The sequence below is a fragment of the Peromyscus maniculatus genome, chromosome 5 (genome assembly GCF_049852395.1).
Source record: "Peromyscus maniculatus bairdii isolate BWxNUB_F1_BW_parent chromosome 5, HU_Pman_BW_mat_3.1, whole genome shotgun sequence".
NCBI lineage: Eukaryota > Metazoa > Chordata > Mammalia > Rodentia > Cricetidae > Peromyscus > Peromyscus maniculatus.
In genome coordinates, this window is record NC_134856.1 from 110,308,976 (window position 1) to 110,333,897 (window position 24,922).

The 24,922-nt window shown below is 45.8% G+C and overlaps 1 protein-coding gene across 1 annotated transcript; it reads right to left on the reverse strand.

The window, feature by feature from the left end:
- Positions 1-202: 202 nt before the first annotated feature.
- Sox4 (SRY-box transcription factor 4) lies at positions 203-5,395 on the reverse strand. The gene has a single exon (XM_015986534.3). The coding sequence runs from the start codon at positions 4,212-4,214 to the stop codon at positions 2,892-2,894; it is 1,323 nt and encodes a 440-aa protein (XP_015842020.1). The 5' UTR covers positions 4,215-5,395; the 3' UTR covers positions 203-2,891.
- Positions 5,396-24,922: the final 19,527 nt, after the last annotated feature.

The following is a 24,922-nucleotide window of genomic DNA, read 5'->3' on the forward strand; positions in this document are numbered from 1 at the left end:
ACATACACGTGGCTGACGCCATCACTCGGGGTCAGGCCTGCCAAATCTGGCCAAGAGGAACTCAGTATTTGTCAATAAGATGGCATTAACGGGCTCGTCTCAGGGAAGTCACGAGCTCCAAAGCCACAGCAGACCAGCAGTCTGCATGGACAGGGAGGGCTCAGGGCTCGGATCTCAGGCATAAGAATGACAAAAGTCAAGATTTAGGGTTCAGTTCCAGCTGATTTTATTTCCTTCTCAAAAAAAGTTATTTACAGAAGGTATATAGCAACAACCTGACAGGCAGTGATGGACAGAATTAGCTGGCATGAATTTTTTTTTTTAATTTTCCTTTTTTTTTTTCTCTTCCCCCAAACATTGCTTTTTTTTTTCTTGTGGCCTTGAATTTTAAGACAAATATTCTACACGGCATATTGCACAGGATGGATGGCAAAAATAAAAATAAAAAAAAAGTTTAAAAACAAAAACCCTTAACGGAACTGCCTCTTAAAAGGCAGGCGTCCTTGTGCCTGTCATGGTATATTAAACATACATACACACAATCTTTTTGCTTATTATAATACAGACTTAAATGTACAAAGATGTTTTCCACTTTTTTTTCAATCTTTAAACACAACAGCTATAAACCTGAACACATATGCTATCACCATGCCATAAGACTAAAACAATTATATTTAGCGACAAGTAGAAAGGATTAAATAGTCAAATACAAGAATGAAAACGCAGTACATAGTGTCGCGAACTCAAATCGGCATTTAGATAGATCCAGTGGTTTAAACGGCACGTTTTTGCGTATAAAAAAAGTGCAAAAAAGATGTGGTTTACAAGTTAAAGCTACAGAATCCCTTTTTGCTGTGAATGCCCCAGTTTTAAAGCCTCTGGACAGAACAGCAATTCGTTTAAAAATCTGTTTTTCTTAAAGCGTTATGGTACTGGGCTGAACTCTCCTCCCCATCGTATGAGACCGGGGTCGAAAGGTGGAAACTGGTGGCAGGTTAAGGGATACTGTCACTTTAAGAAGCCTGCAGATTGAAGTGTAAACATGGAGAAACCAGGGGCTGATTTTTCAAACTGTGTGAGATATTAACCAGCCACCTTATTATAAAAATCAGGAAATCCAAACAGCGATTTACACCGATTAACACCCCCTTTATATATTTTTTACAAAAATACACTGAGAAAATAATCAAACGTTTTCATCTCTCTTGTCTTTTTTTGTTTTTTAAAAGTGTCAAAAGTCTACATTTAAATATAAAAAATTAAAAGTTAAAACTCTAGCCCTTCAGTGAAGGAGACGTAAAATGGTGTGGGTAACAACACTAGAAAAAAGAAAGAAAGAAAGAAAAGAAAAGGAAGATTAAAAATAAAGAAATGAGGTCAAAAGACAAGAAAGCAAAAGAAAGGGGGAAAAAAGGGACAAAATAAGAAAACTGTTTGGCCAGTATAAATACGTCCACATATAAAATGGCATCTGATTACATTTACAAGGAAAAAAAAAATACAAAGATGAGCGTCCGTGAGGGGGTAAAAATAAACGGGTCTTCTCAATTACACCTATAAGGAACAGACACACACGGAGAAAAAATTTGGTCCTGAATTGTGTTTTTTCAAAAGTCCAGCACAGATTTGAGTTGCGTTTGAATCCTTTTAAAGAGTTAAGAATGAAAAGGAGCTGGTGATCGGTTCGTTGTAGGAATCAAACATAGCGCCATCTATCCGCTTTTTATATTATCCTACACTATTTTAAAAACTGCTCAACAGTCTTATACAGAAATCTTCAAAAGATAGACAGGATAACATGCTATATTAACCCCACCAGTGAAATAACTCAACACCATCACGATTCCCATTAAGAGAAGAAAAAAATCTCTTTTCCCCCCCAAAACCACTCCGCGACCCCTGGACCACATCCCACAGTCTCCTGTCCTCCCGCTGGCTCTGGGTAGCCTCACCTCTCCGATTTTTTTTTTTTTAATTCTTTATTTTTGCACAGACCCCAGGCAGAGGCCCGGGGACCCCAACGCCCTCAGCGCTCCAGGTCCTTCTGAGTCCCCAACCAGGCGGCTGTGGCTTCCACGAGGTCCCCATGTTCATTTTCGAGGCTGGCCTGCTGCTCCCTGCACATCTCTGGCTGCAGGGACAAGGAAGGGAAAAAAAAAAAAAAAAATCCCAAGCCGGGACTTCGCCAGCGTGGAGTCTCTCCATGCCAATGCTCCCCCCAAGCCCAACACAAACGCCATGGCCAAACGCATCACCCCGGTGCCTTCTGTCTCCATTGCAGAAAAAGAAAAAGGAAAAAAAAAATACAAAGAAAGGGTGGGAAGGAGAGGGGGCGCGCTGGATTTCCCCCCTCTTCTCTTGACCAAGAGGCAAAATTAAATTCAAATAAGAAATCACCAAGGTGGCGAAGTGAGAGGGGGCAAGATTCCTTCGGTCTCTAGAAGCTTAGCTCGGCTTCTTTTCTTGCTGGGGGTGCAACCAAGTCCGGAAGCTCGTTGGAAGGTGAGGGGGGGAGTCTCTTCAAGCAAAAATGGGGAGGAAACTCGAAATAGCTTTTTTAGCCACCAACAACATCAATAACAACAATAAAAGGTCGCCTCCGTCTACTCTCCGCCTCCTCCTAGTCCCCAGCCCTGGAAGTGGGGGATGGGAGCGCGGGTCCACTACGCCCCCGCGCTCCTTCTCCAACGACGGGACGTGGTCGAGGCCAGCCCTACGCACTTTTTCTTCCTTTTCTTTTCCCCTTTCTCCTTCCATTCTCCATCTGTTCTTTTTCCTCTTTTTTCTTTTTCTTTCTTTTTTTTTAAATTTTTTTTTTCGTTTGTTTTGCTTTTGTTTTCCTCTCTCCTCTCCTGCCTCTTGGCCCTCCTTCTCTCCGGCCCGCGCTCCCTTCAGTAGGTGAAGACCAGGTTGGAGATGCTGGACTCCAGCCAATCTCCCGAGATCATCTCGCTCACCTCGGGCGTGCAATAGTCCGGGAACTCGAAGTGGGAACCTGAGCCGGGTTCGAAGTTAAAATCCAGGTCCCGATCGAGCGCCGACGAGGAGCTGAAACTGCCCAGGGACATGCTTTCAAAGTTTGAACTGGGATTCAGGTCGAGCAGGTCGTCTTCGAACTCATCGTCGGACGACGAGGAGCCAGAGGAGGAGGACGACGACGAGGAGAGCGACGAGGACGCGTGTGAGGGCGCGCTGGACGGGGCGGGTGAGGCTGCGCGCAGGCTGGCGTAGCCTCGGTGGTCAGCTGGCGAGCGACCGGCGGCTGGCGATGATGCTGCACTGCTGCGGCCGCTCAGGCTCCGGCCATCGGGCGAGCATCCCGGGCCTCCATCCTCGTACAACCCCAGCGGGTCGCTGGGGTCGGCGCCTGCTCCCAGGCCCCCGACGGGGGACGCCGAAGCGCCTAGGCTCCCGAACAAGTAGACGCGCTTTACTTTCTTGTCGGCCGGGTGCTTGGCAGGGGTGGCCAGCGCGCTGGTCGGCGAGGAGGAGGCGGCCGGGGTGGCCGCGCTGGGAGTCCGCACCTTGTAGACTGCCGCGGGCTCGCCCAGGGGCAGCAGGGCGGCCTGCTCCGGAGAGAACGATGCAGTCGCTTTGCCGCCGCCCGCCGGGACGAGTTTGGCGTGGGGCTTGCCGACCGCGCTGCCCGCCACCTTGGGGCCGCAGCTCTTCTTGGGCGCGGGTTTAGAGCTGCCGCCCGCGCCACCCCCCGCGTGGCCGCTTCCCGCGTGGCCGCTGCCGCCTGCGACCTTGTCGCCCTTCTCCCCGGGCTTGGCTGCAGCCGCCGATCCCGCGCCCGCGTTGCCCGACTTCACCTTCTTCCGCGGCCGGTACTTGTAGTCAGGGTAGTCAGCCATGTGCTTGAGGCGCAGCCGCTCCGCCTCCTGGATGAACGGGATCTTGTCGCTGTCCTTGAGCAGCTTCCAGCGTTTGCCCAGCCGCTTGGAGATCTCGGCGTTGTGCATGTCGGGCGACTGCTCCATGATCTTGCGCCGCTCGATCTGTGACCACACCATAAAGGCGTTCATGGGCCGCTTGATGTGGCCACTGGGCGTCTTGCACCAGCTGGGGTCGTCCGCCTTGCCGCCCGTGGACGCGGTGGAGCCAGGCGTCGGGGAGGACGCGATGCCCAGCTCCAGGCCCGCGCCCGAGTCCGAGCTCTCCCCGGCCAGCAGCGCCTCCGTGTTCTCCGCGTTGTTAGTCTGCTGTACCATGGCCCCGGCTCGCCGGGCGCCCACGCGCGCTCACACGCTCGCGGCGCGGTCGCCGGGCCCTGCGGGCTCCCCGGGGCGGAGACCAGGGTCCCCCGAGCGGCGCACGGGCCAGGGGCGGCCGCCTCCTGCCGCCGACCTAGAGTCCCCGCGGCCCTCCGTCCTCCCTCACCGCTGCAGTGCTCCCTGCGGGCGCCGAGGCTTGAGCCGGCCACAGCTAGGAGTTTCTCCAAACGTTGATGGCCCGAGTGTCTTCCAAATGCAAGTTTCTCGCCGCCTCCGGGGCAAGTCTTCCCTCCCCCCCCTTCCCTGAAGCAGTCGATTGCAGTTCACGAGAGCTCGCGGTAGCTCAGGAAAGCGACATCGTCTCTAGCGCCTAAGTCCCTTTCCTGCAGTGCAAAGCCAAAGCGACTCTGGCTCCGGGACTCTCTGTGGGCGGAATCGGCGCTGAGGAGTTGGTGCAATTATTTTGTTGCAAGGTAGGAAGCCAAGAAGCTTGCATGCAACAGACCGGCATGAATAAATGTATGTTTCTCCCTCCCTCCTGCAAGAAGGGGAGCTGGTTACCGGCAGAGTTCTCCCACTGCAGACTCTCTAAGAAAGAGCGTGCAAGAACTGGAGACCGGGAGGGAGACGGCCCTCTTCCCCTCACTCTGTTTCTCTGGCTGCAGCTTAGAGCAGACCCCAATTCCGCCTCGCGCTTCTTTATCCTTTCGCAGACAGCCAATCAGCCGCTGTAACTAACGCTTCCTCGTGCCAAGCCCCTCCCCTGTCCTTCCCATTGGCTTGGAACCCGATGCAATAATAATCTCCGCGTGCAATGAGAAGCTCCAAATCTGACCTCATTCCAATTTACAGAGCAAACTTTTTAAAAGGGCTAGAAGTACAGCTGAGATTTCTGCTGCCTCTTTTTTTCCCCTTTTGCTGGGCGCGCGCGCGCGTGTGCCTGTGCCTGTGCCTCTGTGTGTGTGTGTGCGCGCGCGCGCACGCACGCGCGTGTGTGTGAAGAGGATGTTAATGCATGAAGTTATTAAGGGGAGAGACGGAAATGTATTCTAGCCATTATGTTAGATAACAAGGGGCTTGGAGGGGGGGGGGTAAGGGTGAAATACTGTAAATGGAAGCTTTCTGCTTAAAAGCCGAGTGATTATTTTTATTAGTTCTTTTCAGCGCAGGAATAAAGAATCAGCCTTTGGTGCAAAATATCTTTTCTCAGCTCCTTCTTAAAGCTAGAGATGTACATGGGGGGAGCCACAACAATAAATCAATGGATATTGAAAACCATTAAGAAAGTGGTACCTAGACACCTGTCATCACAATTATTTTAACAACTCTAGGTACAGCACAGACGTTGGTGTATTGTGTAAATCCCTTCAGGATGCTATCTGTGCTGTTTGTGAAAGGCAGGGAATTTTTTTTCTTTCAGTAATTGCTTACTCTTTTAGCCAAACAGAGGTTAACTAGTTATTTAATGATTTCAGCTCCCCTATAAATCCTGGGTAGCCCAAACAAGGAGATTTTCCTTGAAACGCTAAGGCAGTGGTCCATAATTACCTCAATAAGAGACTTTGTGTGGTTTTGTGTAGGGCGATCATGGTGAATACAGGATGGGAATTGACTTTACTTTCTAAATATTTGTTTTTCACAATTTCCAAAGGATAGATGGGTTCATTATCTGCTCTCCTTCCCTTCAGAGCGTTCCGTCTTGGTTCTTTCTTACCCATTTTCTCCCGTGTGTGTGTGTGTGTGTGTGTGTGTGTGTGTGTGTGTGTGTGTGTGTGTGTGTTACTTGAAGCAAATGGTCCTGAAAGACCAAGAAAAAGAGAAAGGGGTCACAAAGGCCATTGGGGCTTCTAAACCCATCTCAAGCCCCTCAGCTGGTCTTTTTTTCTGGGTCTCAGTTGTTCTCCTCTGTGCTTTGGGAACCCCATGAGCTTCTTTATAGAAGGCTGTTGTTGGGGCTCAGTGAGTGTGTGATTATAAACCACTGATGTGTGTCCTGAGCCCTCTGTGAATTCTAACACTCTTTCCTTGGTAATGCAAATGCCACTTCTTGTAAACGCAGCATGTTGTTCAAGAGACTAAGATGGAATATGGTCCCTGATGGTGGAAAAGTAATCAAAAACCCCATTTGGTGGTCCAGGTCTGTTATCTTAGCACCTGGGAGATGGCATCAGGAAGACCAGGAGTTCAAGGTCATTCTCTTCCACTACTTAAGAATTCCAGGACAGCCTGGGCTACATGAGACCCTGTCTCAGAAATCTAAACATGCACACACACATGGCAGGGAGAAGGTGCCTGGGTACTTAGAATATAGAATAACTTGGCCATACAAATCACTCTTTTCCCAAGATCTGAAAATTTGAATTCTAGTAAAAACTGACCTTTCTTAATATGATAAACTGATTTTTATCAGGCCAGTGGAAGACAGAGGAGTCCAAATTAAAGTGAGCTTTGGATTCATAGCAGGTGGTCTATTTCCACTTAGCTTGTCAGACTTTCAAAGTATCCAGGCTGGGAAGAGGCCTAGGGTGTCAGAATTAGACAGTTACTGGAAAGAATACCCTATGGAGACAGCTGATCAGGACTCTAAGATCAACCACAAGCAAGAATGTTTTTGTGGGTAAAAGCAAATAATTGTTTGACCATTTGCTACCCATCATAGCCCTTCTTATTCCCAGAGAATGAAATCCTAAAATAGCATGCACCTTCCCCTACCCCAAAAAACCTTCCACAAAGAAAGGTACTTTGCATAACAAAAGCGAGGCATATATGTTTTTTCTGGTACGCACAGATACATGTCCTTAAAATACTATCAACCTGACATCTGAATTATTCTAAGAGGTCTCTTGTCTATGAAATCAACTTTTTTATTATGATAAAGCAGAATAAATTTATTTCCTGTAGAATCTGTACTAAATAATGTTTGATAATTTGGCAAAGATGAGTGTTGATACAATTGATGGTATTTCCAATGGTGTAAATCAGCTATCATAATTACACTCATGCCTAACAGAGATTTTATTTAAAAAAAAAATCAAAAAAGAAGTTCCTGGCTTGATTTTTTGTTAGATGTATTTAAAAAAATAAAATAAATAAAAAAAAAAAAACTCAACAGACTTTAAGTTGTACCATTATAGTATATGCCACCAAAGGAGAAAAGACCTTTAAGAAAAAAAATCACATTTTAATTAATTAATTTTTGTATTTGAGTGCACTGCCTGCCACTGGGCATATATGTAGGCCAGAAGACAGTCTGCTAGAGTTGGTGCTCTCCTCCCACTTATCTGGGTCCTGGAATTGACCTCAGGTTGACAGGGTTGTACCAGCTGAGACAATTCACCCACTGGAAAAAGGCTTCTCCACCCCACCCCACACTGCCCCGTTTCTACGTTTCTCTTAGAACTGGTGAAATACGGGTTGGTCTCTTCCATTGATTTTTATTACACAGTTATGGAATATAAGTCTGTAGAATATATACTGAGTGCTTGGACTTACTGAAGTGGGACTGTTTTAATTCTTAGAGTACTTAGAATGTAACAAAACTTGACAAATAGCTTTTAATTAAAGGCATCTTTTCAAGAGGAAAGTACACATGCATCAGAATGTATTGGGCTTAATACCAAATAATGGGAGAAAGATTTCTGTGTCTCATTACCTAACTTCATAAGCTCTGTAATCAGTTCTCCATTACTGAATCCCTCCGTTCCCCCAAATACCAGCTATTCAGTGGCCCCCAGTGAGTCAGTGCTCAGTGTTCCCTCTGCTCTGCTTGTAGCTGTGCGAACAGAAGGCCAAGATCGTTGTGCGAATAAGTCCTGCCTTAGCATAATCAACTAATGGTCTTTATTGGAAACGATATTAGACCTTTCACATTTTGAATTAAGGCAGATATTTTATTCCATTAAATGCAATCCATTTGACACGAAAGTGTACTATCTGCTAACGCATTTCTCTTGCCCCTACACACCTGCACAACATAAAACCCACATCCACCAAATGCTATGGGGTATGGATGGAAAGATTTACCTCCACTGCTTAATGTGTTCCTATAGCACAGAGAGGGGGGGAAACCTGGATGGAAATTGGTTTCACAAATCTGGCTTGGCATTATTTTCCAAGATTTCTGCTTTGCTTTGGCTGTAGAAACTGTGATTGTACAAGCTGGTCTGGCTTGAGCGTTCAGTTCAAATAAACAGAGGTGGGGAAGCATTGTTAATTTTGTTGACTGGAAAGTGCTCTGGAAAACTGAATGCCATCAGCCTCGTTTTCAGTTTCACACTGAAAGAGCTCTTCACTCAGGCTGAGTTTGCTCCCCACCGCCTCCATGCACTCCATCCTTGGGGCTGAGGAAGTTGTATTGAAACTGGATTAGGAGAAGACTATTGAAACATACTAATTCTTGAACTTTTGGTTGTGAGCCTTAGCCTTTAACATCCGAGCTATCTCTCCAGCCCAATATATTTAATTCTTATTCGATGAAATATTAAGCAAGATAAATGAAACCTGTCATTTATTTTCACTGTCAGAATACACAGAGATAAGAAACATTTATTTCTAATAATTTCACCACTTTCTCATCCCTCATAACCAGCAGGCTCAAGTCAGCTCTTCATACCCATGCCAGTCAGGGTCAACACCTTTTTCCTTTACTCTGGAGAACACGCAGAAAACGAGTGTTTGCACGGGCCACATAGATACAGCGCATTAACTGGGGCTTCTGCTCGGTTTCCCTAAACAGGCCTGGCACACCCACCTAGGTCTGTGGCGCTGCTGAGTGCAGACAACGCCTCCCGATCCGGGAGAAGCAGCCGCCAGGTGGCAGCGCTGAGCCTGCCTGAGCCTGCAGCAACGTGGGAAAACGTGGGGAGATCCAACAGTCTCTTCCTGGTCTCCCCAACCAGTTAACCCCCAACGCTTCACCTTCTCTAGGAAGTGGTTCAAGGGACCAGTGGGAAACAGGGTGTGTTGGTGAATTCTGGGCATCCCCCCCGCCCCCCGTATGTCAAAGTTTAGGGTAACCAACCTCTGCCCTCTGTTTGCTTGTCGGAAACCCCCAAGGGCTGGGGAAGCCGAGATTCCCGGCTTCGGATCTGATAACCTCACTCGGGAGGTCACGGGTGCCCGCGCCCTGGTCATCTCCCTCGGGCGGGAAGGAGCAAGAATGCCGTTTCTCCGCCAGCTGCGCGCTCCGCTTCCGAGGCGGCAGCGACACACGGCGCATGACCAAAGGATTCCCAAAGGCCATCCTCGGTCCCGAAAAGAAATGGTTTCCGTGGCCCGGCACGCCTCGCCGAGCGAGCGCAGCGACAGGGGTCCTGCCGGAGCTCGCCTGGGACTCCCCGTGCACCGGCCGAACCTCGCCTTTCCGTGACTCTTACAGAGAGGAGCTAAATTGCAATCGACTCGGGCCGCGCTTTTCGGAGGAAAGCCTTTCCTACTGTAAACGTGGCTCGGGCGATGCTCGCCCCGGCTCTTCCGAGAGGGTCACGGCCAGGCAGGCGCTGGCGACGCCCCTCCAGCCTGCTCCAGCTCCTGGGCCTCCTTTGAAGTTGCAGCTCCAGCAGCCACTTCGGAAGGGGGTGGGGTGGGTGGGATCCTGCCCAGCCCCTCCCCCGTCGCGCCCCTCCCCTGCCGCCAGCTTGGACCTGACCGCTGGGGCCCAGTTCCGCCACTGACCGGAACCGACAGCCATTTGGTCCCTTGGAGCACTCGGGTGCCTAACAGCCCCTCACCCTCTGTGACCCTCTCCTGAACTAAACAGTACGCACTCAGTGTTCGGGACTCATGCTTCAGCTCCCACGACCGGTCCGGTGGGAGGGGCAGTGCACCCACAGCGGCCCAGAGCTCTTTCCTAGAGAAGGAACGAACCGGACACTTTTGCTCCCCATCCACAAGTCCTAGCTCGATCGGGAAGGTGGAGGTGTCTCTGTCAGTGAGTCCACAGGGGACCTTGAAGGCACCCCAGAATGCCAGGAGCCCTTCCCGAGGGGGCGTGCCCTATGCTCGGGGGCCACCGAGGAAGAGGGATAACTGAAAGGCTGAGTCCGGGAGCTTCGTTCCTCCGGAGCTGAGTCTGTTTTCTTCCTGCAGCCCCCGAAAACAGGACCCGGAGTCCTGCTAGGGCATCCCCTCCCAACCCTGGCGTGCCTCCCCTGTCGTCCCCCCCCCCCCCCCCCCCGTATTCCTCATCCTCCAGCCCACAGCCAAGTAAAAGCAATTACAGTTTGGAATCCCAGGAGGCAAGCAAATGATTTCGCTTATGAAAAGAACCGACTAGAGTTCCCTAAAGGTTAGGGAACGAGGGAGCCGCCTTGGAGGCTGAGAGACAGCCTTGGAGGCGGGCGGGGACAGCGGGCATGCCGCCGGAGAGTGGTCCACGGAAGCCACCACGCAGTGTCAGAGAAGAGGGGAGGAGCAAGAGCAAAGGCGCGCTCGCGCGTCCCTGCAGAGGACGAGCAGGCAATCGCGGAGGCTGCCAGGTGATGGGAGTCAGAGGAGGGGAGAAGCGTGCACCCCACCGGCAGCTGGCCGGGCGGCGGGCTCCTCCCGGCACACGAACTCTCCTTTCCCAGCCTTTCCCCTCCGGCTTCCCGCGCGTGCAGACTGCACCAAGACGCACACCGCGCTGGGGGCGCTCGCGGGCATGGGATGGGCGGGGTGCGGCAGGAAGCAAAGAGCCCTGTGCCCCACACCGCGTAGGGCGTGCTGCACACCTGGCACCCGGGACTCACCATCTGTTCAGAGCTGCCTCCTCGGCCCTAGGGTGTGGCCTGGGGATAGATAAGAGTACTTTGTGGCAGCGACGACTCCTCATCAACTGCCACTTCAACTGCCAATCAGCGTCGTGAGTGCCCTACTATGTGTCTCCGCTCAGCTTCAGAGCTTCCCGCTGCAGGTCTCAGGCACCATATCATCTGTTCCGCTCCTCTGCAAGCTACAAGAGAATCCTGTATATGCTGTAAAATAAGTTCACACCGAACCGTAAGGCAGAGGCAAACTAGCCTTTGTAAAGAGGCAAATTTGGGGACCAAGAGGAGGGTGGTGTTTGTTGGAGGAACCTAGAATAGAAGTTCATGAATTTTTTTTTTTTCTAACTAGTTCCTGAAGCATAAAACTCCACGCACGGGCTGTTTGTCCCCCGCTCACAGTGTACAGACAAAATGAAAAACAATTTCAAGTTGGGTGTGGTGGTTCACACCCTTAATTCTCAGCACTTGATTGAGGTAAGAGGATTGCCACTAGTTGAAGGCCAGCCTGGGCTCACAGAGTCAGACTGCGTCAAGTGAGTTACATAAGAAAGTTTATCTATCTTGTCAGGACAAATAACTGAAGGCTCATCCTTGCAACACTCCGTTTAACTAAATTTCACAAACATCATGTGAAATATCTCCTTGTTGTACAAGTGTTGAGTCACTTGTGTTTTGAGACAAATTCTATTGTAACCCAGGCTGGCCTTGAACTCTGTGTAGCTAGAATGACTTGAAACTCCTGATTCTTTTGCCTACAGCTCCTAAGTACTGGGATTACTGGCTTTGCACCACCATGCATTGTGTGATATAAATTTAAATGAAAGAAAAATTATGTGTAACATTACCTACTATACATGAATTTTTAAAAATCTGCATAATGCCCAATGTGCCATACATTACAATCTATGTAGTATATAATAAAACATACATTTCAAATATGCATAGTGCTAGGCACGATGGCTCTTGCTTGTAATCCCATTATCTGGGAGGCTAAAGCAAGGTGATCACTGAGTTGGAAGCCAGCCTGGGCTAAAAAGTGAATTTGAGACTAGATCCTATCTCAGAACAAAAAGCCTGGCCAACCAATCAACAAACCAAAACAGGGCCATCCAGATAGTTCAGTGGGTAAAATCATTTGCCACAACAAGGTTGATGACTTGAGTTTAATCCCCAGAGCCTCCATAAGAGAGCTAGATGCAGGCGGTTGTGATCTCTGCACTCCTAGGTAGGACAGGTTGTGATCTCTGCACTCCTAGGTAGGACAGGTTGTGATCTCTGCACTCCTAGGTAGGACAGGAGGCAGAGAAAGGAGACTCTCACCAGGTTGTGAGCTGCGGGGCCAGCCTAACCTGCAGTACTAAGCGCAGCAGGAAAAACAACAAAGACCCTTTGTGAGAGCTCACTCCCTAAAGTTGTCTTCTGACTTCCATGACCACTCCTATGGCACATGTGCCAACACATGTGCATGCACACACATGTGCACATGCACAGAATAAATGTATTTTTAAAAGATTTTTAAAAAAATGTACATGATGAGGTTATATTTTCCTGGAACACCCAAACTGTTCACATTTTCCAAAATTGTCCTGGGGGAGTTAGGTGCCAGGCAAGTGCCAACCACTGAGAATTCTGCTGATACTTGGCGTTCCCACATTGGCAGTGGATGTGCTCAAGTCTTAATAATCCAGGATCCTGGCAATGGGACCTAAGATGGACCTTTCCATCACTAACTCTGGATTCAGGTCACAAACTTCCTTTGGCCATTGACATGAGTTACTATAAGGAATTTGCTCATGATTACAGAGGCTGGTAAGTCCTTAGACATTGTAGACGTCAAACCCAAGAGGACCAACGGCATAATTCTAATAAAAAAGCAAGATAAAAACAGTTTCCAACCCAGAAGACAGTTGGACAAGGGAGCTTACCTCTTACAGATGCTGTGGGATGATCTGTATGTCAAATATGTTGCTCTGATTGGTCAATAAATAAAACACTGATTGGCCAGTAGCCAGGCAGGAAGTATAGGTGGGACTAACAGAGAGGAGAATGGAGAGAACAGGAAGGTGGAGGGAGACACTGCCAGTTGCCACCATGACATATGAAGATGCCAGTAAGCCACGAGCCACGTGGCAAGGTATAGATTTATAGAAATGGGTTAATTTAAGATATAAGAACAGTAGCAATAAGCCTGACATGGCCATACAGTTTGTAAATAATATAAGTGTCTATGTTTTTATTTTATAAGTGGGCTGTTGGACTGCCAGGGTTTGGCAGGACCCGGAGAGAAAACTCCAGCTACACTTTAAACCCAAGAGGACCAATGACATAATTCTAATAAAAAAGCAAGATAAAAACAGTGCCCAACCCAGAAGACAGTTGGACAAGGGAACTTACCTCTTATAGATATGGGAGAGGACCAATTATTTAATTCTATAAGCCCTTTCATCCACATTAGGGAAGGCATTCTGTCTTACTCAACCTATAGATTAAATATGAAAGTCAGTCCAAAATATGCTCATAGATACTTTCAGAATGTTCCAACAAATATTTGAATACCTAATGGCCCAGTCAAATTGATGAATAAAATTAACCATCCCAGTTACCAATAGTCCCAATCTTAGAGACATAGTTATACTCAAGGATGGCTTTTGTGTCCTGGCTGAATAAGTAGCTAGGCAGAGAAGATTTGGTGGATCTTCAGTCCCTCCTTCTTATGTTTTACCCCTTCAAACTCTTAAAACCCTTAAATAACATCAAAACTCAAATAATTAAATTTACCCCTTAGAGTAAAACATACGATATGTAATTAAAATGGGCATTAGCCAAGAAATTCTGTTGAGCTATTAAGCATTATAGCTGCTGGTGAAGTGCATGCATGCATGCGTGCGTGCGTGCGTGCGTGCGTGTGAAGTTGATATTGGTATCTAGCTAGCTAGCTTGTCCCATGGTTCTCCTAGGTCTTCCTGACAAGTGCTAGAATTATGGAATTACAGGCATGTCTGCCTGGACTTTTACATGGGTGCTAGGGATCCAGACTGGTCCTCACCCCTGTGGTCCTCACCCCTGTGGTCCTCACCCCTGTGGTCCTCATACCAGTGGTCCTCACACCCGTGGTCCTCACACTCACACACTATCTGCTTAGTCAAGTTCTTTATAGCTTTTCCTATATGTTCAAGTAGTTTTGAACATGCACACAAGGAATTAGGGGAGAGGGGAGGAGAAATTGCTTTGAGAAAGGATGGTTTGGGCACATTGCTTGGTTAAACAGTGTGGTGACGACACACCAGAAGGTTAATATGTGCAGCCCTCTTTCAGCATATTGCTTTAATTTCTCAGGCCTGGAAAGTCCCTGATGTTAATACACAAGATAGTATCACTAAGATTACTTAGAGCTTAAGGTATGTTATAGCTTAACTCAGGGTACAGCTTTCTTTTCCATGTATGTGCCTCAAGGGGAAATAGTGTGGGGGAAGAAGGCTTCCTCAGGAAGCTCCATTGAAGGCTGTTCCTCACTGACCTTCCTTTAGAGGTGAATTTATCACAGTCACGCTTGCCAGTTGTGTCTAATAGTCCAAACAGAAGTTCTTAGCTTCTCCAATTTGGAGCTTTAAAAATAGAACAGTGTGGTTGGGGATGGTGGCACTAGGCCTTTAGTCCTAACAGCACACAGGAAGCAGATGCAGGTGGATCTCTTGTGAGTGTGAGACTAGCCTGGATTACATAAAGAGTTCCAGGACAGCCAGGAAGATATAAAGATACTCTGCCTAAAAACAAAACAAACAAACAAACAAACAAACAAACAAAAAACCCAAATAAAAATAAAAACAATAATCAGAGCCAATGTCATGTTTGTGTTCATTAGCACTCCTTCCTGCATTTGCCTGGACAGGATGGGCAATGCTGAGCTACAGGCCTGTCCTGAGAGAGAAATGACCCAACACATTAAAGCTCTTCTTTTTTTCTTAAAAGGTTTTGGGGTGTGTGTGTGTGTGTGTGTGTGTGTGTGTGTGTGTGTGTGTGTGTGTGTGTATACACATTTAAGTGTGTGTGGGTCTATGTGCATATGTGTGTATAAGTCCAAAGACAACTTCAGTCTTGTTCCTTCGATGCTTGTCAACCTTGTTTCTTGAGACAGGGTTTCTCACCATTCTGGAGTTTGCCAAGTAGACTCGAGTGGCTGGCTGCTGAGGGCCAGGGATCTGCCTCCCTAGTACTGGGATTCCAAACTCATACCATCACAACTGGTTTTTTAATGTGGGTTTTGAGGCTCATCTAAGGTCCTCATGTGTGTGTGGCAAGTGTTTTCTTTTCTTTTTCTTTTTTTTTTTTTTAACCAACTAAGCTATTTCCCCAGCCCCATTAAAGTTCTTTCTTACTGACTCTAAGTCTACAGCAGTTCCTCTGAGCGACTCCCTCCCTTGGTAGTGTCTCGGGCTGAATGGCTCTGTAGCTAAGCATGTGGCATGCTTTATTGCTGCCAGAGAGCAAGACTGGGGATAAGCCTGGGGCTGCCTGCATGTTGAAAAGCACCGGCTGTACCACTGAACTCCAGCCCTTCCTCCTTCCCTTCCTTCTCTCCTCCTCTTCCTCCTGGTCCTGCTTTCTCAGTTCTAGGGACTGAATGGAGGGCCACACGCCTGTGAAGCATGCTGCACTCTACCATTGAGCCGGAGCAGCAGTCCCTTTGCCACTCTAATGCTCTCCCAGAACTGACATTCCTCACTTGTCTTCATAGCCCATTGGATATAATTTGGTTCATGGCCTGGCCTAAAAGGCTTAGAGATATGGCTTGCCCTTCCATTTCAGGAAAAAAGAAAAGTGTGTATAAGTGAATAGTAGACATTTGTTCCACATTATGTAAATAGCCAACAAACTGCACCTATAAATTTATTTTGAGTAAATACTATTGCCCTTTTATCTGCAATGTTAAAATCAATTTTATATTCTGTCAGTAATTCTTTTTTTTTAAATTGGACTACTACTACTACTACTGGTTGTTTGTAAATCATTAGAGATGCAAACCTCCTGGTTATGAGTATGATGTTCTCCTAGCAGGAAGCTATCAGAAGTGGAAAAAAATGACACAACCAAAATCATTTTAAAAGTTATTAGTGATCTGCAGAAGTGGGTCTTAACAGGAGCTACTTCTGCTAAAACCCATTGACTTCTCAGTCAGGCCTTCAAGGGAATAAACATCATGAGATCCTGTACCCCACATAACCCAGCACATCCCACTTCCAAGCTGGAGGCACAGAGATATGTCATTGTCCTTACCCTTTCCTCTAGAGCAGTGGTTCTCGACCTTTCTAATGCTGTGACCCTTTAATACAGTTCCTCATGTTGTGGTGACCCCCAACCACATTTTCATTGCTATTTCATAGTAATTTTGCTACTGTGATGAATTGTAATGTAAATATCTGTGTTTCCTGATGTTTTTAGGTGACCTGTGAAAGGGTCATTCAATGCCCCAACAGGGTCAGGACCCACAGGTTGAGAAACACTGCTCTAGAGTCACCTTGGATTCCAGGGACAGGAATGATCCGTAAACATCTTTGTGACAAGGGACATGTGCTGAAAGATCCCCCAAGGAACTGTTAGCCTATAAGGAGAGGCTACCCCAGGATAAGGACAGTTATCTGAGGTGAGAGACCCTGGAGCAGATCATCTAGTAGGAAGCAGACTGGTTTCCCCTTGTGATATAACAGTAATTAACACATTGATTGACAGATTAACAATTTATCAGCTGAGACATTGACAGGAGGGACCACACCTTGACATCTCACCGCAGAGAGGGCAATTATCCATGGTGCTGAGACTGCACCCTGGAGCAAATAATCGGCCAGGAACCAGACTGACTTCCTCAAGCAATAACTGTGATGGGACGTCCTCTGTCCATCTTGCAGAACCAGAACAAGACGATGATCAACCAGACCACACCTTATCCAAGACTAGAAACTGGAAGAAATGAAGTTTAGGAAGAGAAGAGCTCTGCTGTGATTGCTGACCATTTTCTTTCCCAGGCGCCTGTGCTGAGTCTGGGCACAGGCTGCGGTAGAGAGCGGGCATCTTTACTAAAAGGGAAAAATAAAGACACTATGGCCCTGTGGGTTGGTATTGCCAATGGCAATCTACAGTATCACCAGATGGACAGCCATTTCCATCTACAGGATATCTGGTGAGTGCTTGTACAATATAGAAAGCTGGTAGATGTGGCCACAAAGAAATCCGCAACAGCCCAAGTCATGCTAACAGAAGGAACATTCAAAACCAAACAAACCCTTCCCCAGCCCCTTGTTAGCTAATCTCTCCCCTCCTTCCCTCCTTGCCTCCCTCCCTTCCTCCTTTCTTCCATCCCTCCCTCCCTCCTCACCTCCCTCCCTCCCTCCTTCTCTGTCTTTCTCTCTCTCTCTTGCATGCATGCAAATGCCTGAAACTAAACAACAAATCTCCAACTCTGAAAGGCAGAACTTTCATGGTGAAGGAATAAGCACCAAAGACTTCCAGACTCTTCGTCAAAAGCCCAGGAATGGGGCGGGGGTGGGGGGTGGGGAATGCCACAAAGAGATTGCTTAGTGGCTAAGAATGCTTGCTGTTCTTCCAGAGGACCAGGGTTCAATTCCCAGCACCCACAGGATAGCTCATAACTATCTGTAATTACAGTTCTGGGGTATTCAACACTTTTCTCTCACACAGACATACATGTAGGCGAAACATCCATGCACTGAAATAAAAACAAAACAACAAAAAACCAGGAATGGATGGGGCTGGAGAGATGGCTCAGCAGTTAAGAGCACTGCTATTGCAGAGGACCTAGATTCAGTTCCCAGCACCTATGTGGTGGCTCACAACTGTTCAGGCTATCTGACTTTGGGGGCACCAGGGACACATGCAGTGTACACACAGGCAGGCAAAACCCTCATTCATATACAGAAGTAAAAATAAATAAGTCTTAAAAAGTACAGAAAGGGGTTAGAGATGTAGTTCAGTAGTAGAACACTTGCCTAGCATGAAAGACACCCTGCATTTGAATTCTCACAAAAAAAAAAAATAAAGTATAAAAGGCCATACCCAAGATGGAGTGGAGTAGAATGTGAGAATGCAGAAGAAAACCTTGACTTCCACGCATTTTAAAATGTCTGTTAATGTGGGTGATACTGCAGACATACAGTCCAGTCCTTTTCAAGTGTTTGTTTTAAGTAAAGTCCCAGTACATTTCAAAAGACCACTATGTCACAGAATATGTTGGTAATCACAGGAAGATGAAGTGAAAAAATCAGCAAAGGTGAGGCTATTTGAATATCCTAATGTGGCTGAAAACTAAGCAACATACTTTTTTTTATTTTATGTGCATTGGTGTTTGGCCTGCCTGTGTGTATGTGTGTGTGTGTGTGTGTGTGTGTGTGTGTGTGTGTGTGTGTGTGTGTGTGAGAGAGAGAGAGAGAGAGAGAGAGAGAGAGAGAGAGAGAGAGAGAGAGAGAGAGAGAGAGAGATTCCCTAGAACTGGAGTTATAGACAGTTTTGAGCTGCCATGTGGGTGCTGGGAATTGAACTCAGGTCCTCTGGAAGAGCAGCCAGTGCTCTGACTGCTGAGCCATCTCTCTGGCCCCCTAAGCAGCATACTTTTAAAGAAATCACCCTTCAAGGTGAGTCCACACTTGCACCTCAGCTGCAGCTGCAGTAAATTAAACCCACTGAGAGTGAAAGGCAGAACAATTACAAAGATAAGTGCGGACGGAGATCAATGAAGGAGAGAGCAGGTGTGCTACAGAGAAACTGCCAAGTTAGTTCTCGGAAGTGATTTCTACTACTAATAAGACTAATTCAAAGACAAAAGGACCACACAAATGAGATTAACCAAAGTGTACATCACCAAAGATTATACAGACACCAAAAGGAGGAGAAAGGGAGTAGCTGGGGAGACGGCATGATCAGGAAAGCACTTGCTGAGCAAGTGTAAAGACTCCAGTTCCAGCCTCAGAACTCACATACGAAAGCCCAGGCCCAGTGGTGCGTGCCTGTAATTCCAGTGTTGGGGAGATGGAGACAGAAGGATGCCTGGGCCTTCCTGGCCAGCCACTGTAGTCTACTTGGCAAGTTCCAAGCCAGGGAGAGATTCTCTCAAAATATAAGGTGGATGGTTCCTGGGGAACAACACCCAAGGCTGATTTGTTTCCATTAACAAGCATGCACAAGTGCACCCCGTGCACACACATGCATATACATGCACATATACGAGTGCACAAACATGCACACTTACAGTGGCACATATACATGCACACATGCACATACATGCACACATGTGGTGATACTGTATTCCCCAATATATTGTGCACCCTAATAAACTTATCTGGGGTCAGAGAACAGAACAGCCACTAGATAGACATAGAGGCCAGAAAATGGTGGCACTCACACATTTATCCTAGCATTCCAAAGGCAGAGATTCGTCCGGATCTCTGTGAGTTCAAAGCCACACTGGAAACAGCCAGGCATGGTAACACATGCCTTTAATCCCAGGAAGTGATGGCAGGAAGCAGAAAGGTATATAAGGCATAAGGACCAGAAACTAGAAGCTTTTTGGCCTGGTTAAGCTTTTAGGCTTTTAGTAGCAATTCAGCTGAGATCCATTTAGATGAGGACTCAGAGGCTTCCAATCTGAGGAAACAAAATCAGCTGAGGAATTGGCAAGGTGAAGAGGCTGTGGCTTGTTCTGTTTCTCTGATCTTTCAGCATCCACCTCAATACCTGGCTTCAAGTTTGTTTTTATTAATAAGAACTTTTAAGATTTGTGCTACACACACACACACACACACACACACACACACACACACACACACACACACACATCCACATCCACAAACAAGAAAAGTAAAAGCAGCTGCTGTCTATCAATAAACTTGATGGAAATGGGAAAATTTTCTGCAAAACATGAGTTAAAATTAGTACAAAAATGATAAATAATTCCGCCTATTAAATTAATTAAATCTGTAATGTGAAAGCCTTCCCGCTGAACTCTGGGCAGAGAAGCAGGTTGGCTAAGTGCAGATCTTCACCTCTCTGCTTCTCCAAATCCAACCCCCCAGTCTCACGCCCAGTTCTGCAGTGGACCACCTGCTGAGGTCTCCCTTTTCCCCTTCCCCCCATACCCAGTGGATCACTTAGATCTTCCTCTCCCAGCATCCCTCCCCCACTCACTGGAGCAGGCATTCTCTGAGAACCTGCAGGCTACTCCAGCCAAGGAAGAAGGTAGGCCAACTGCAGGTCTTCACCTTTCTCTCTGCTCCTCTGAGTCCATTCCCCAGTTTCATCCTGAGCTCTTTAGCAGACTCTCTCCTGTGGCCTCTGCTCCCTCTCTGTCCCCGTTCTCAGGGGACTAAGCAGATCATGGTGGAACACACTGCTTTCCTCCCTCCTGTGGACCCCTTAGCCTCTAGCTCCTAACCCAGCCCCATTTCTAACTGTCAACTCCCAATACCTAGAAACACATTTTGCTAGGAACCCCCAGTGGCCACAAATCTCAGGATCCCAGAATTTCCTACCAGGCAACACACAACCACCACATTCTCCTAAGAACCAGAGAGGAAATAGAAACCCAGGAACAAAACACACACCTGACAAAGACAAGACCAGTTATCGGCACTAGAATGACAGTCTCCCCAGTCCCACATGCCTGGAAGCTCCACCAACAACATGCATGATAATATATCTCCACCACAGTCCAACAATCCTCCCACAGCAGGCCCTGAGTACTGTAACATAGCTGACACAGAAGAAAAAGCCTTAAAAACAGCCTTCATGAGTATGATAGAACAAGTCCTTGTTCATGAGAAATGAACAAGTCCCTTAGAAAACTATGACAGCATACACGGTGGAAGGAAATGAATGAAACAGTTTAAGGCCTGGAAGTGGAAACAGAATCAACAACGAAAACCCAAACTGAGGCAAAACTGGAAATGAAAAGTCTAACAACTCAAACAGGAAGCTTAGAGGCAAGCCTCTGCAACAGAGTACATGAGATGGAAGAGAGAATCTCTTGCACTGAAGATACGATAGAAGAAATGGATAGCTCGGTTAAAGAAAATGCTACATCTAAAAAACTCCTGGCACAAAACATTCAGGAAATCTGGGACACTATAAAAAAAAGCAAATTTAAGAATAATAGGAATAGAGGAAGGAGAAGAAACCCAGCTCAAAGACACAGATAACATTTTCTTTCTTTTTTATTTTATTTTATTTTATTTTACAATACCATTCAGTTCTACATATCAGCCATGGGTTCCCCTATTCTCCCCCCTCCCAACCCTTCCCCTTACCCCCAGCCTACCCCCCATTCCCACCTCCTCCAGGGCAAATCCCCCCCCCCCAGGACTGCAATCAACCTGATAGACTCAGTCCAGGCAGGTCCAGTCCCTTCCTCCCAGACTGAGCCAAGTGTCCCTGCATAAGCTCCAGGTTTCAAACAGCCAACTCATGCAATGAGCACAGGACTTGGTCCCACTGCCTAGTTGCCTCCCAAACTGATCAAGCCAATCAACTGTCTCACCTATTCAGAGGGCCTGATCCAGCTGGGGGCCCCTCAGCCTTTGGTTCATAGTTCATGTGTTTCCATTCATTTGGCTATTTTTTTTCAATAATTGAGTAAAACCGAAATTTATTATAAGCCACAGTCGTCCTAGGGACCTCCATGCTATATATATAGCCTCTATGGTTCTATGGGTTGTGGTCTGATTGTTCTTTATTTTATATCTAGAATCCACTTATGAGTGAGTACATACCATGACTGTCTTTCTGGGTTTGGGTTACCTCACTCAGGATGATTTTTTCTAGTTCCATCCATTTGCCTGCAAATTTCATGCTTTCATTGTTTTTCTCTGCTGAGTAGTACTCCATTGTATATATGTACCACATTTTTTCCATCCATTCTTCCGTTGATGGGCATCTAGGTTGTTTCCAGGTTCTGGCTATTACAAATAGTGCTGCTATGAACATAGTTGAGCATGTATCTTTTCAATAAAAAATATTGAAGAAAGTTTCCCTAACTTAAAGAAGAAGATGCCTATTAAGGTACAAGAAACAAATAGAACACCAAATAGATTGGACCAGAAAAAGAAGTTCCATTAGCATACAATAATCAAAACACCAAACATACAGAACAAAGAAAGAATATTAAAAGCTGCAAAGGAAAAAGACCAAGAAACATAAAGGCAGACTTATCAGAATAACACCTGGCTTCTCAATGGATACTAAAAACAAGAAGGACCCAGACAGATATTCTACAGACTCTAAGAGACCACAGATGCCAGCCAAGACTACTATACCCAGCAAAACTTTCAATCACAATAGATGGAGAAAATAAGACATTCAATGATAAAACCAATTTAAACAATATCTATCTACAAAGCCAGCCATACAGAAGATGCTAGAAGCAAAACTCCAACATGAAGTGGTTAACAACACAAGAAAACACAATAAATAAATAATCTGAGACCTGCAAATCAGAAGAGGGTAAACAACCGCCCTCACACACACATACACACCACAACAAAATAATAGGAACCAGTAAGCACCATTCATTGGTATCTCTCAATATCAATGGTCTAAATTCCCCAATAACAGCACCTAGATTGACAGATTGTTTAAAAAAAATGGGATCCATCCTTTTGCTTCATCCAAGAAACACATCTTATCAAGAAAGTAGACCTGAGAAGCAAGCTGGTGTAACCATTTTAGTATCTGACAAAATAAACCTCAAACTAAAACGAATCAGAAGAGATAGGGAAGATACATACTCATCAAAGGAAAAATCCACCAAGTGGACATTGCAATTCTTACTATCTATGCACCAAATACAAGGGCACCCAAGTTCATAAAAGAAACACTACTACAGCTTAAATCACATATTGTCCCTGACACACTGATAGTAGGAGACCTCAATAACTCACTCTTGCCAATAGACAGGCCATCCAGACAAAAACTAAACAGAGAAATTCTGGAGCTAAGTAATGTTATAAACCACATAGACCTAACAGATATTTACAGAACATTTCATCCAAATGCAAAAGAATATACCTTCTCAGCACCTCATCAAACTTTCTCCAAAATTGACCACATACTTGGACACAAAGGAAGTTTCAACAGACACAAGAAAATTAAAATACCACCCTGCATCCTATCTGGCCATTATGGATTAGAGCAGGATTTCAACAGCAACAGAAACAGAAAGCTTATATACTCGTGGAAACTAAACAATTCACTACTGAATGAAAAATGGGTCAAGAAATTAAAGACTTTCTAGAATTGAATGAAAATAAATGCCTAACACACCCAGTTGTATGGGACATAATAAAGGCTGTTCTAGGAGGCAAGTTTATAGCACAAAATGCCCACATCGAAAAAGTGGAGAGATCTTCTACTAGTAACTTAATGGCACACAGGAAAGCTCTAGAACAAAAAGAAGAAATCACTTCCAAAAGGAGTAGATGGCAAGAAATAAACTCAGGGCTGAAATCAATAAAATAGAAACAAACAAACAAATTACAATGAATCAATGAAACAATAAGTTGATTCTTTGAGAAAATCAATAAGATTGATAACCCTTATCCAAACCAACTAAAAGGCGGAGAAAGAATATCCAAGTTAGCAAAATTAGAAACAAAAAGGGAGCATAACAGACAGAGGAAATCCAGAAAATCCTAAGGACAGGTTAAAAACCTATACTCTACCAAACTGGAAAATCTAAGAGAAGTAGATAATTGTCTCTATACATACCACTTAGCAAAGTTAAGTCAAGATCAGATAAGCAATTTCAACAGACCTACAACCCCTAGTGAAATAGAAGAAATAATTAAAAGTCTCCAAACAAACAAACAAAAAAAGAAGCCTAGGACCAGATGTTTTTAATGTAAGATTCTACCTGTCTGCTCTCTCAACACCTGAGACAGAATAAACTCTTTCTTCCTTAAGCTGCTTTTGTTAGTTATATGTTAAGCAAGGAGACAAGTGATGAATACATAGTATGTTAGTGATAGAAGCTATGTAGGTAATTCTTCCACTCCTCAAAGTTTACTGCTTACAAGACGGTGTACTAGAATATTCGAAATATTAAATATATTTACCAGAGTAAAGCTTAAGTGGTGTAGTCATATGTAAAAATTTGTCAAGCAATATACTAAATGTCAGAACTATTTACATCTTTAGTATATATATACCTCACCAAAAGTTAAACAAATCAGAAAAAGGCAAAGATATTTTTAAAACATGCATCATTTTACTTGCTGTTGCTGTAACAAAATATTTGGAGCCGGGTAATTTATAAAACAAAGAGATCTATTTTCAGCCTTTGGTGGAAACTTTGAAGTGATGGGAGATAATGGTAAAGCAGTAACAAGAGGAGCTATGAAGGCAGAGTTCCTCAGGGCCCCACCAGTCTTTGTAACACTTCTCTCTCATAGGATCTAACGAGGGCCCATGAGGTATACATGAACCCAATAACCTACTTACCTCCCACAAGGCGTTAGCTCTTAATGATCCCACCACCCCTTGACAGTGCCACAGTGCAGGCCGAGCTTCCAGCATACAAGCCTTTGGGTACACAGTCATGCCATGCCAAAGCCCTAGGAGACTCCTGTTTCAATACTTGAAAGCAGGAGCCAGAAACCATTTCCTGTATAGAGCCTTCCAGTCAGTCTTAGGTTTGCAAGACATACTTCCCACCACAACTTCTTAGTGGGACCACTGCAGTGCAAAATTAACTGTACACTACATACATAAATGAATGGCTGTAGTTGTGTTCCAATAAATGCCATTCACAAAATATAGGTACATCACCTTCTCTTGCTTTAAAGACTTAGCAAAGATTTACCCTATATTTAAATAACAAAATAGAATTATTATGCTCTATGTGGTAATAGTAAGATCTCTTCAGCCCAGTTATAGTGTGATTGTTATTTGTGGTCAACAGAT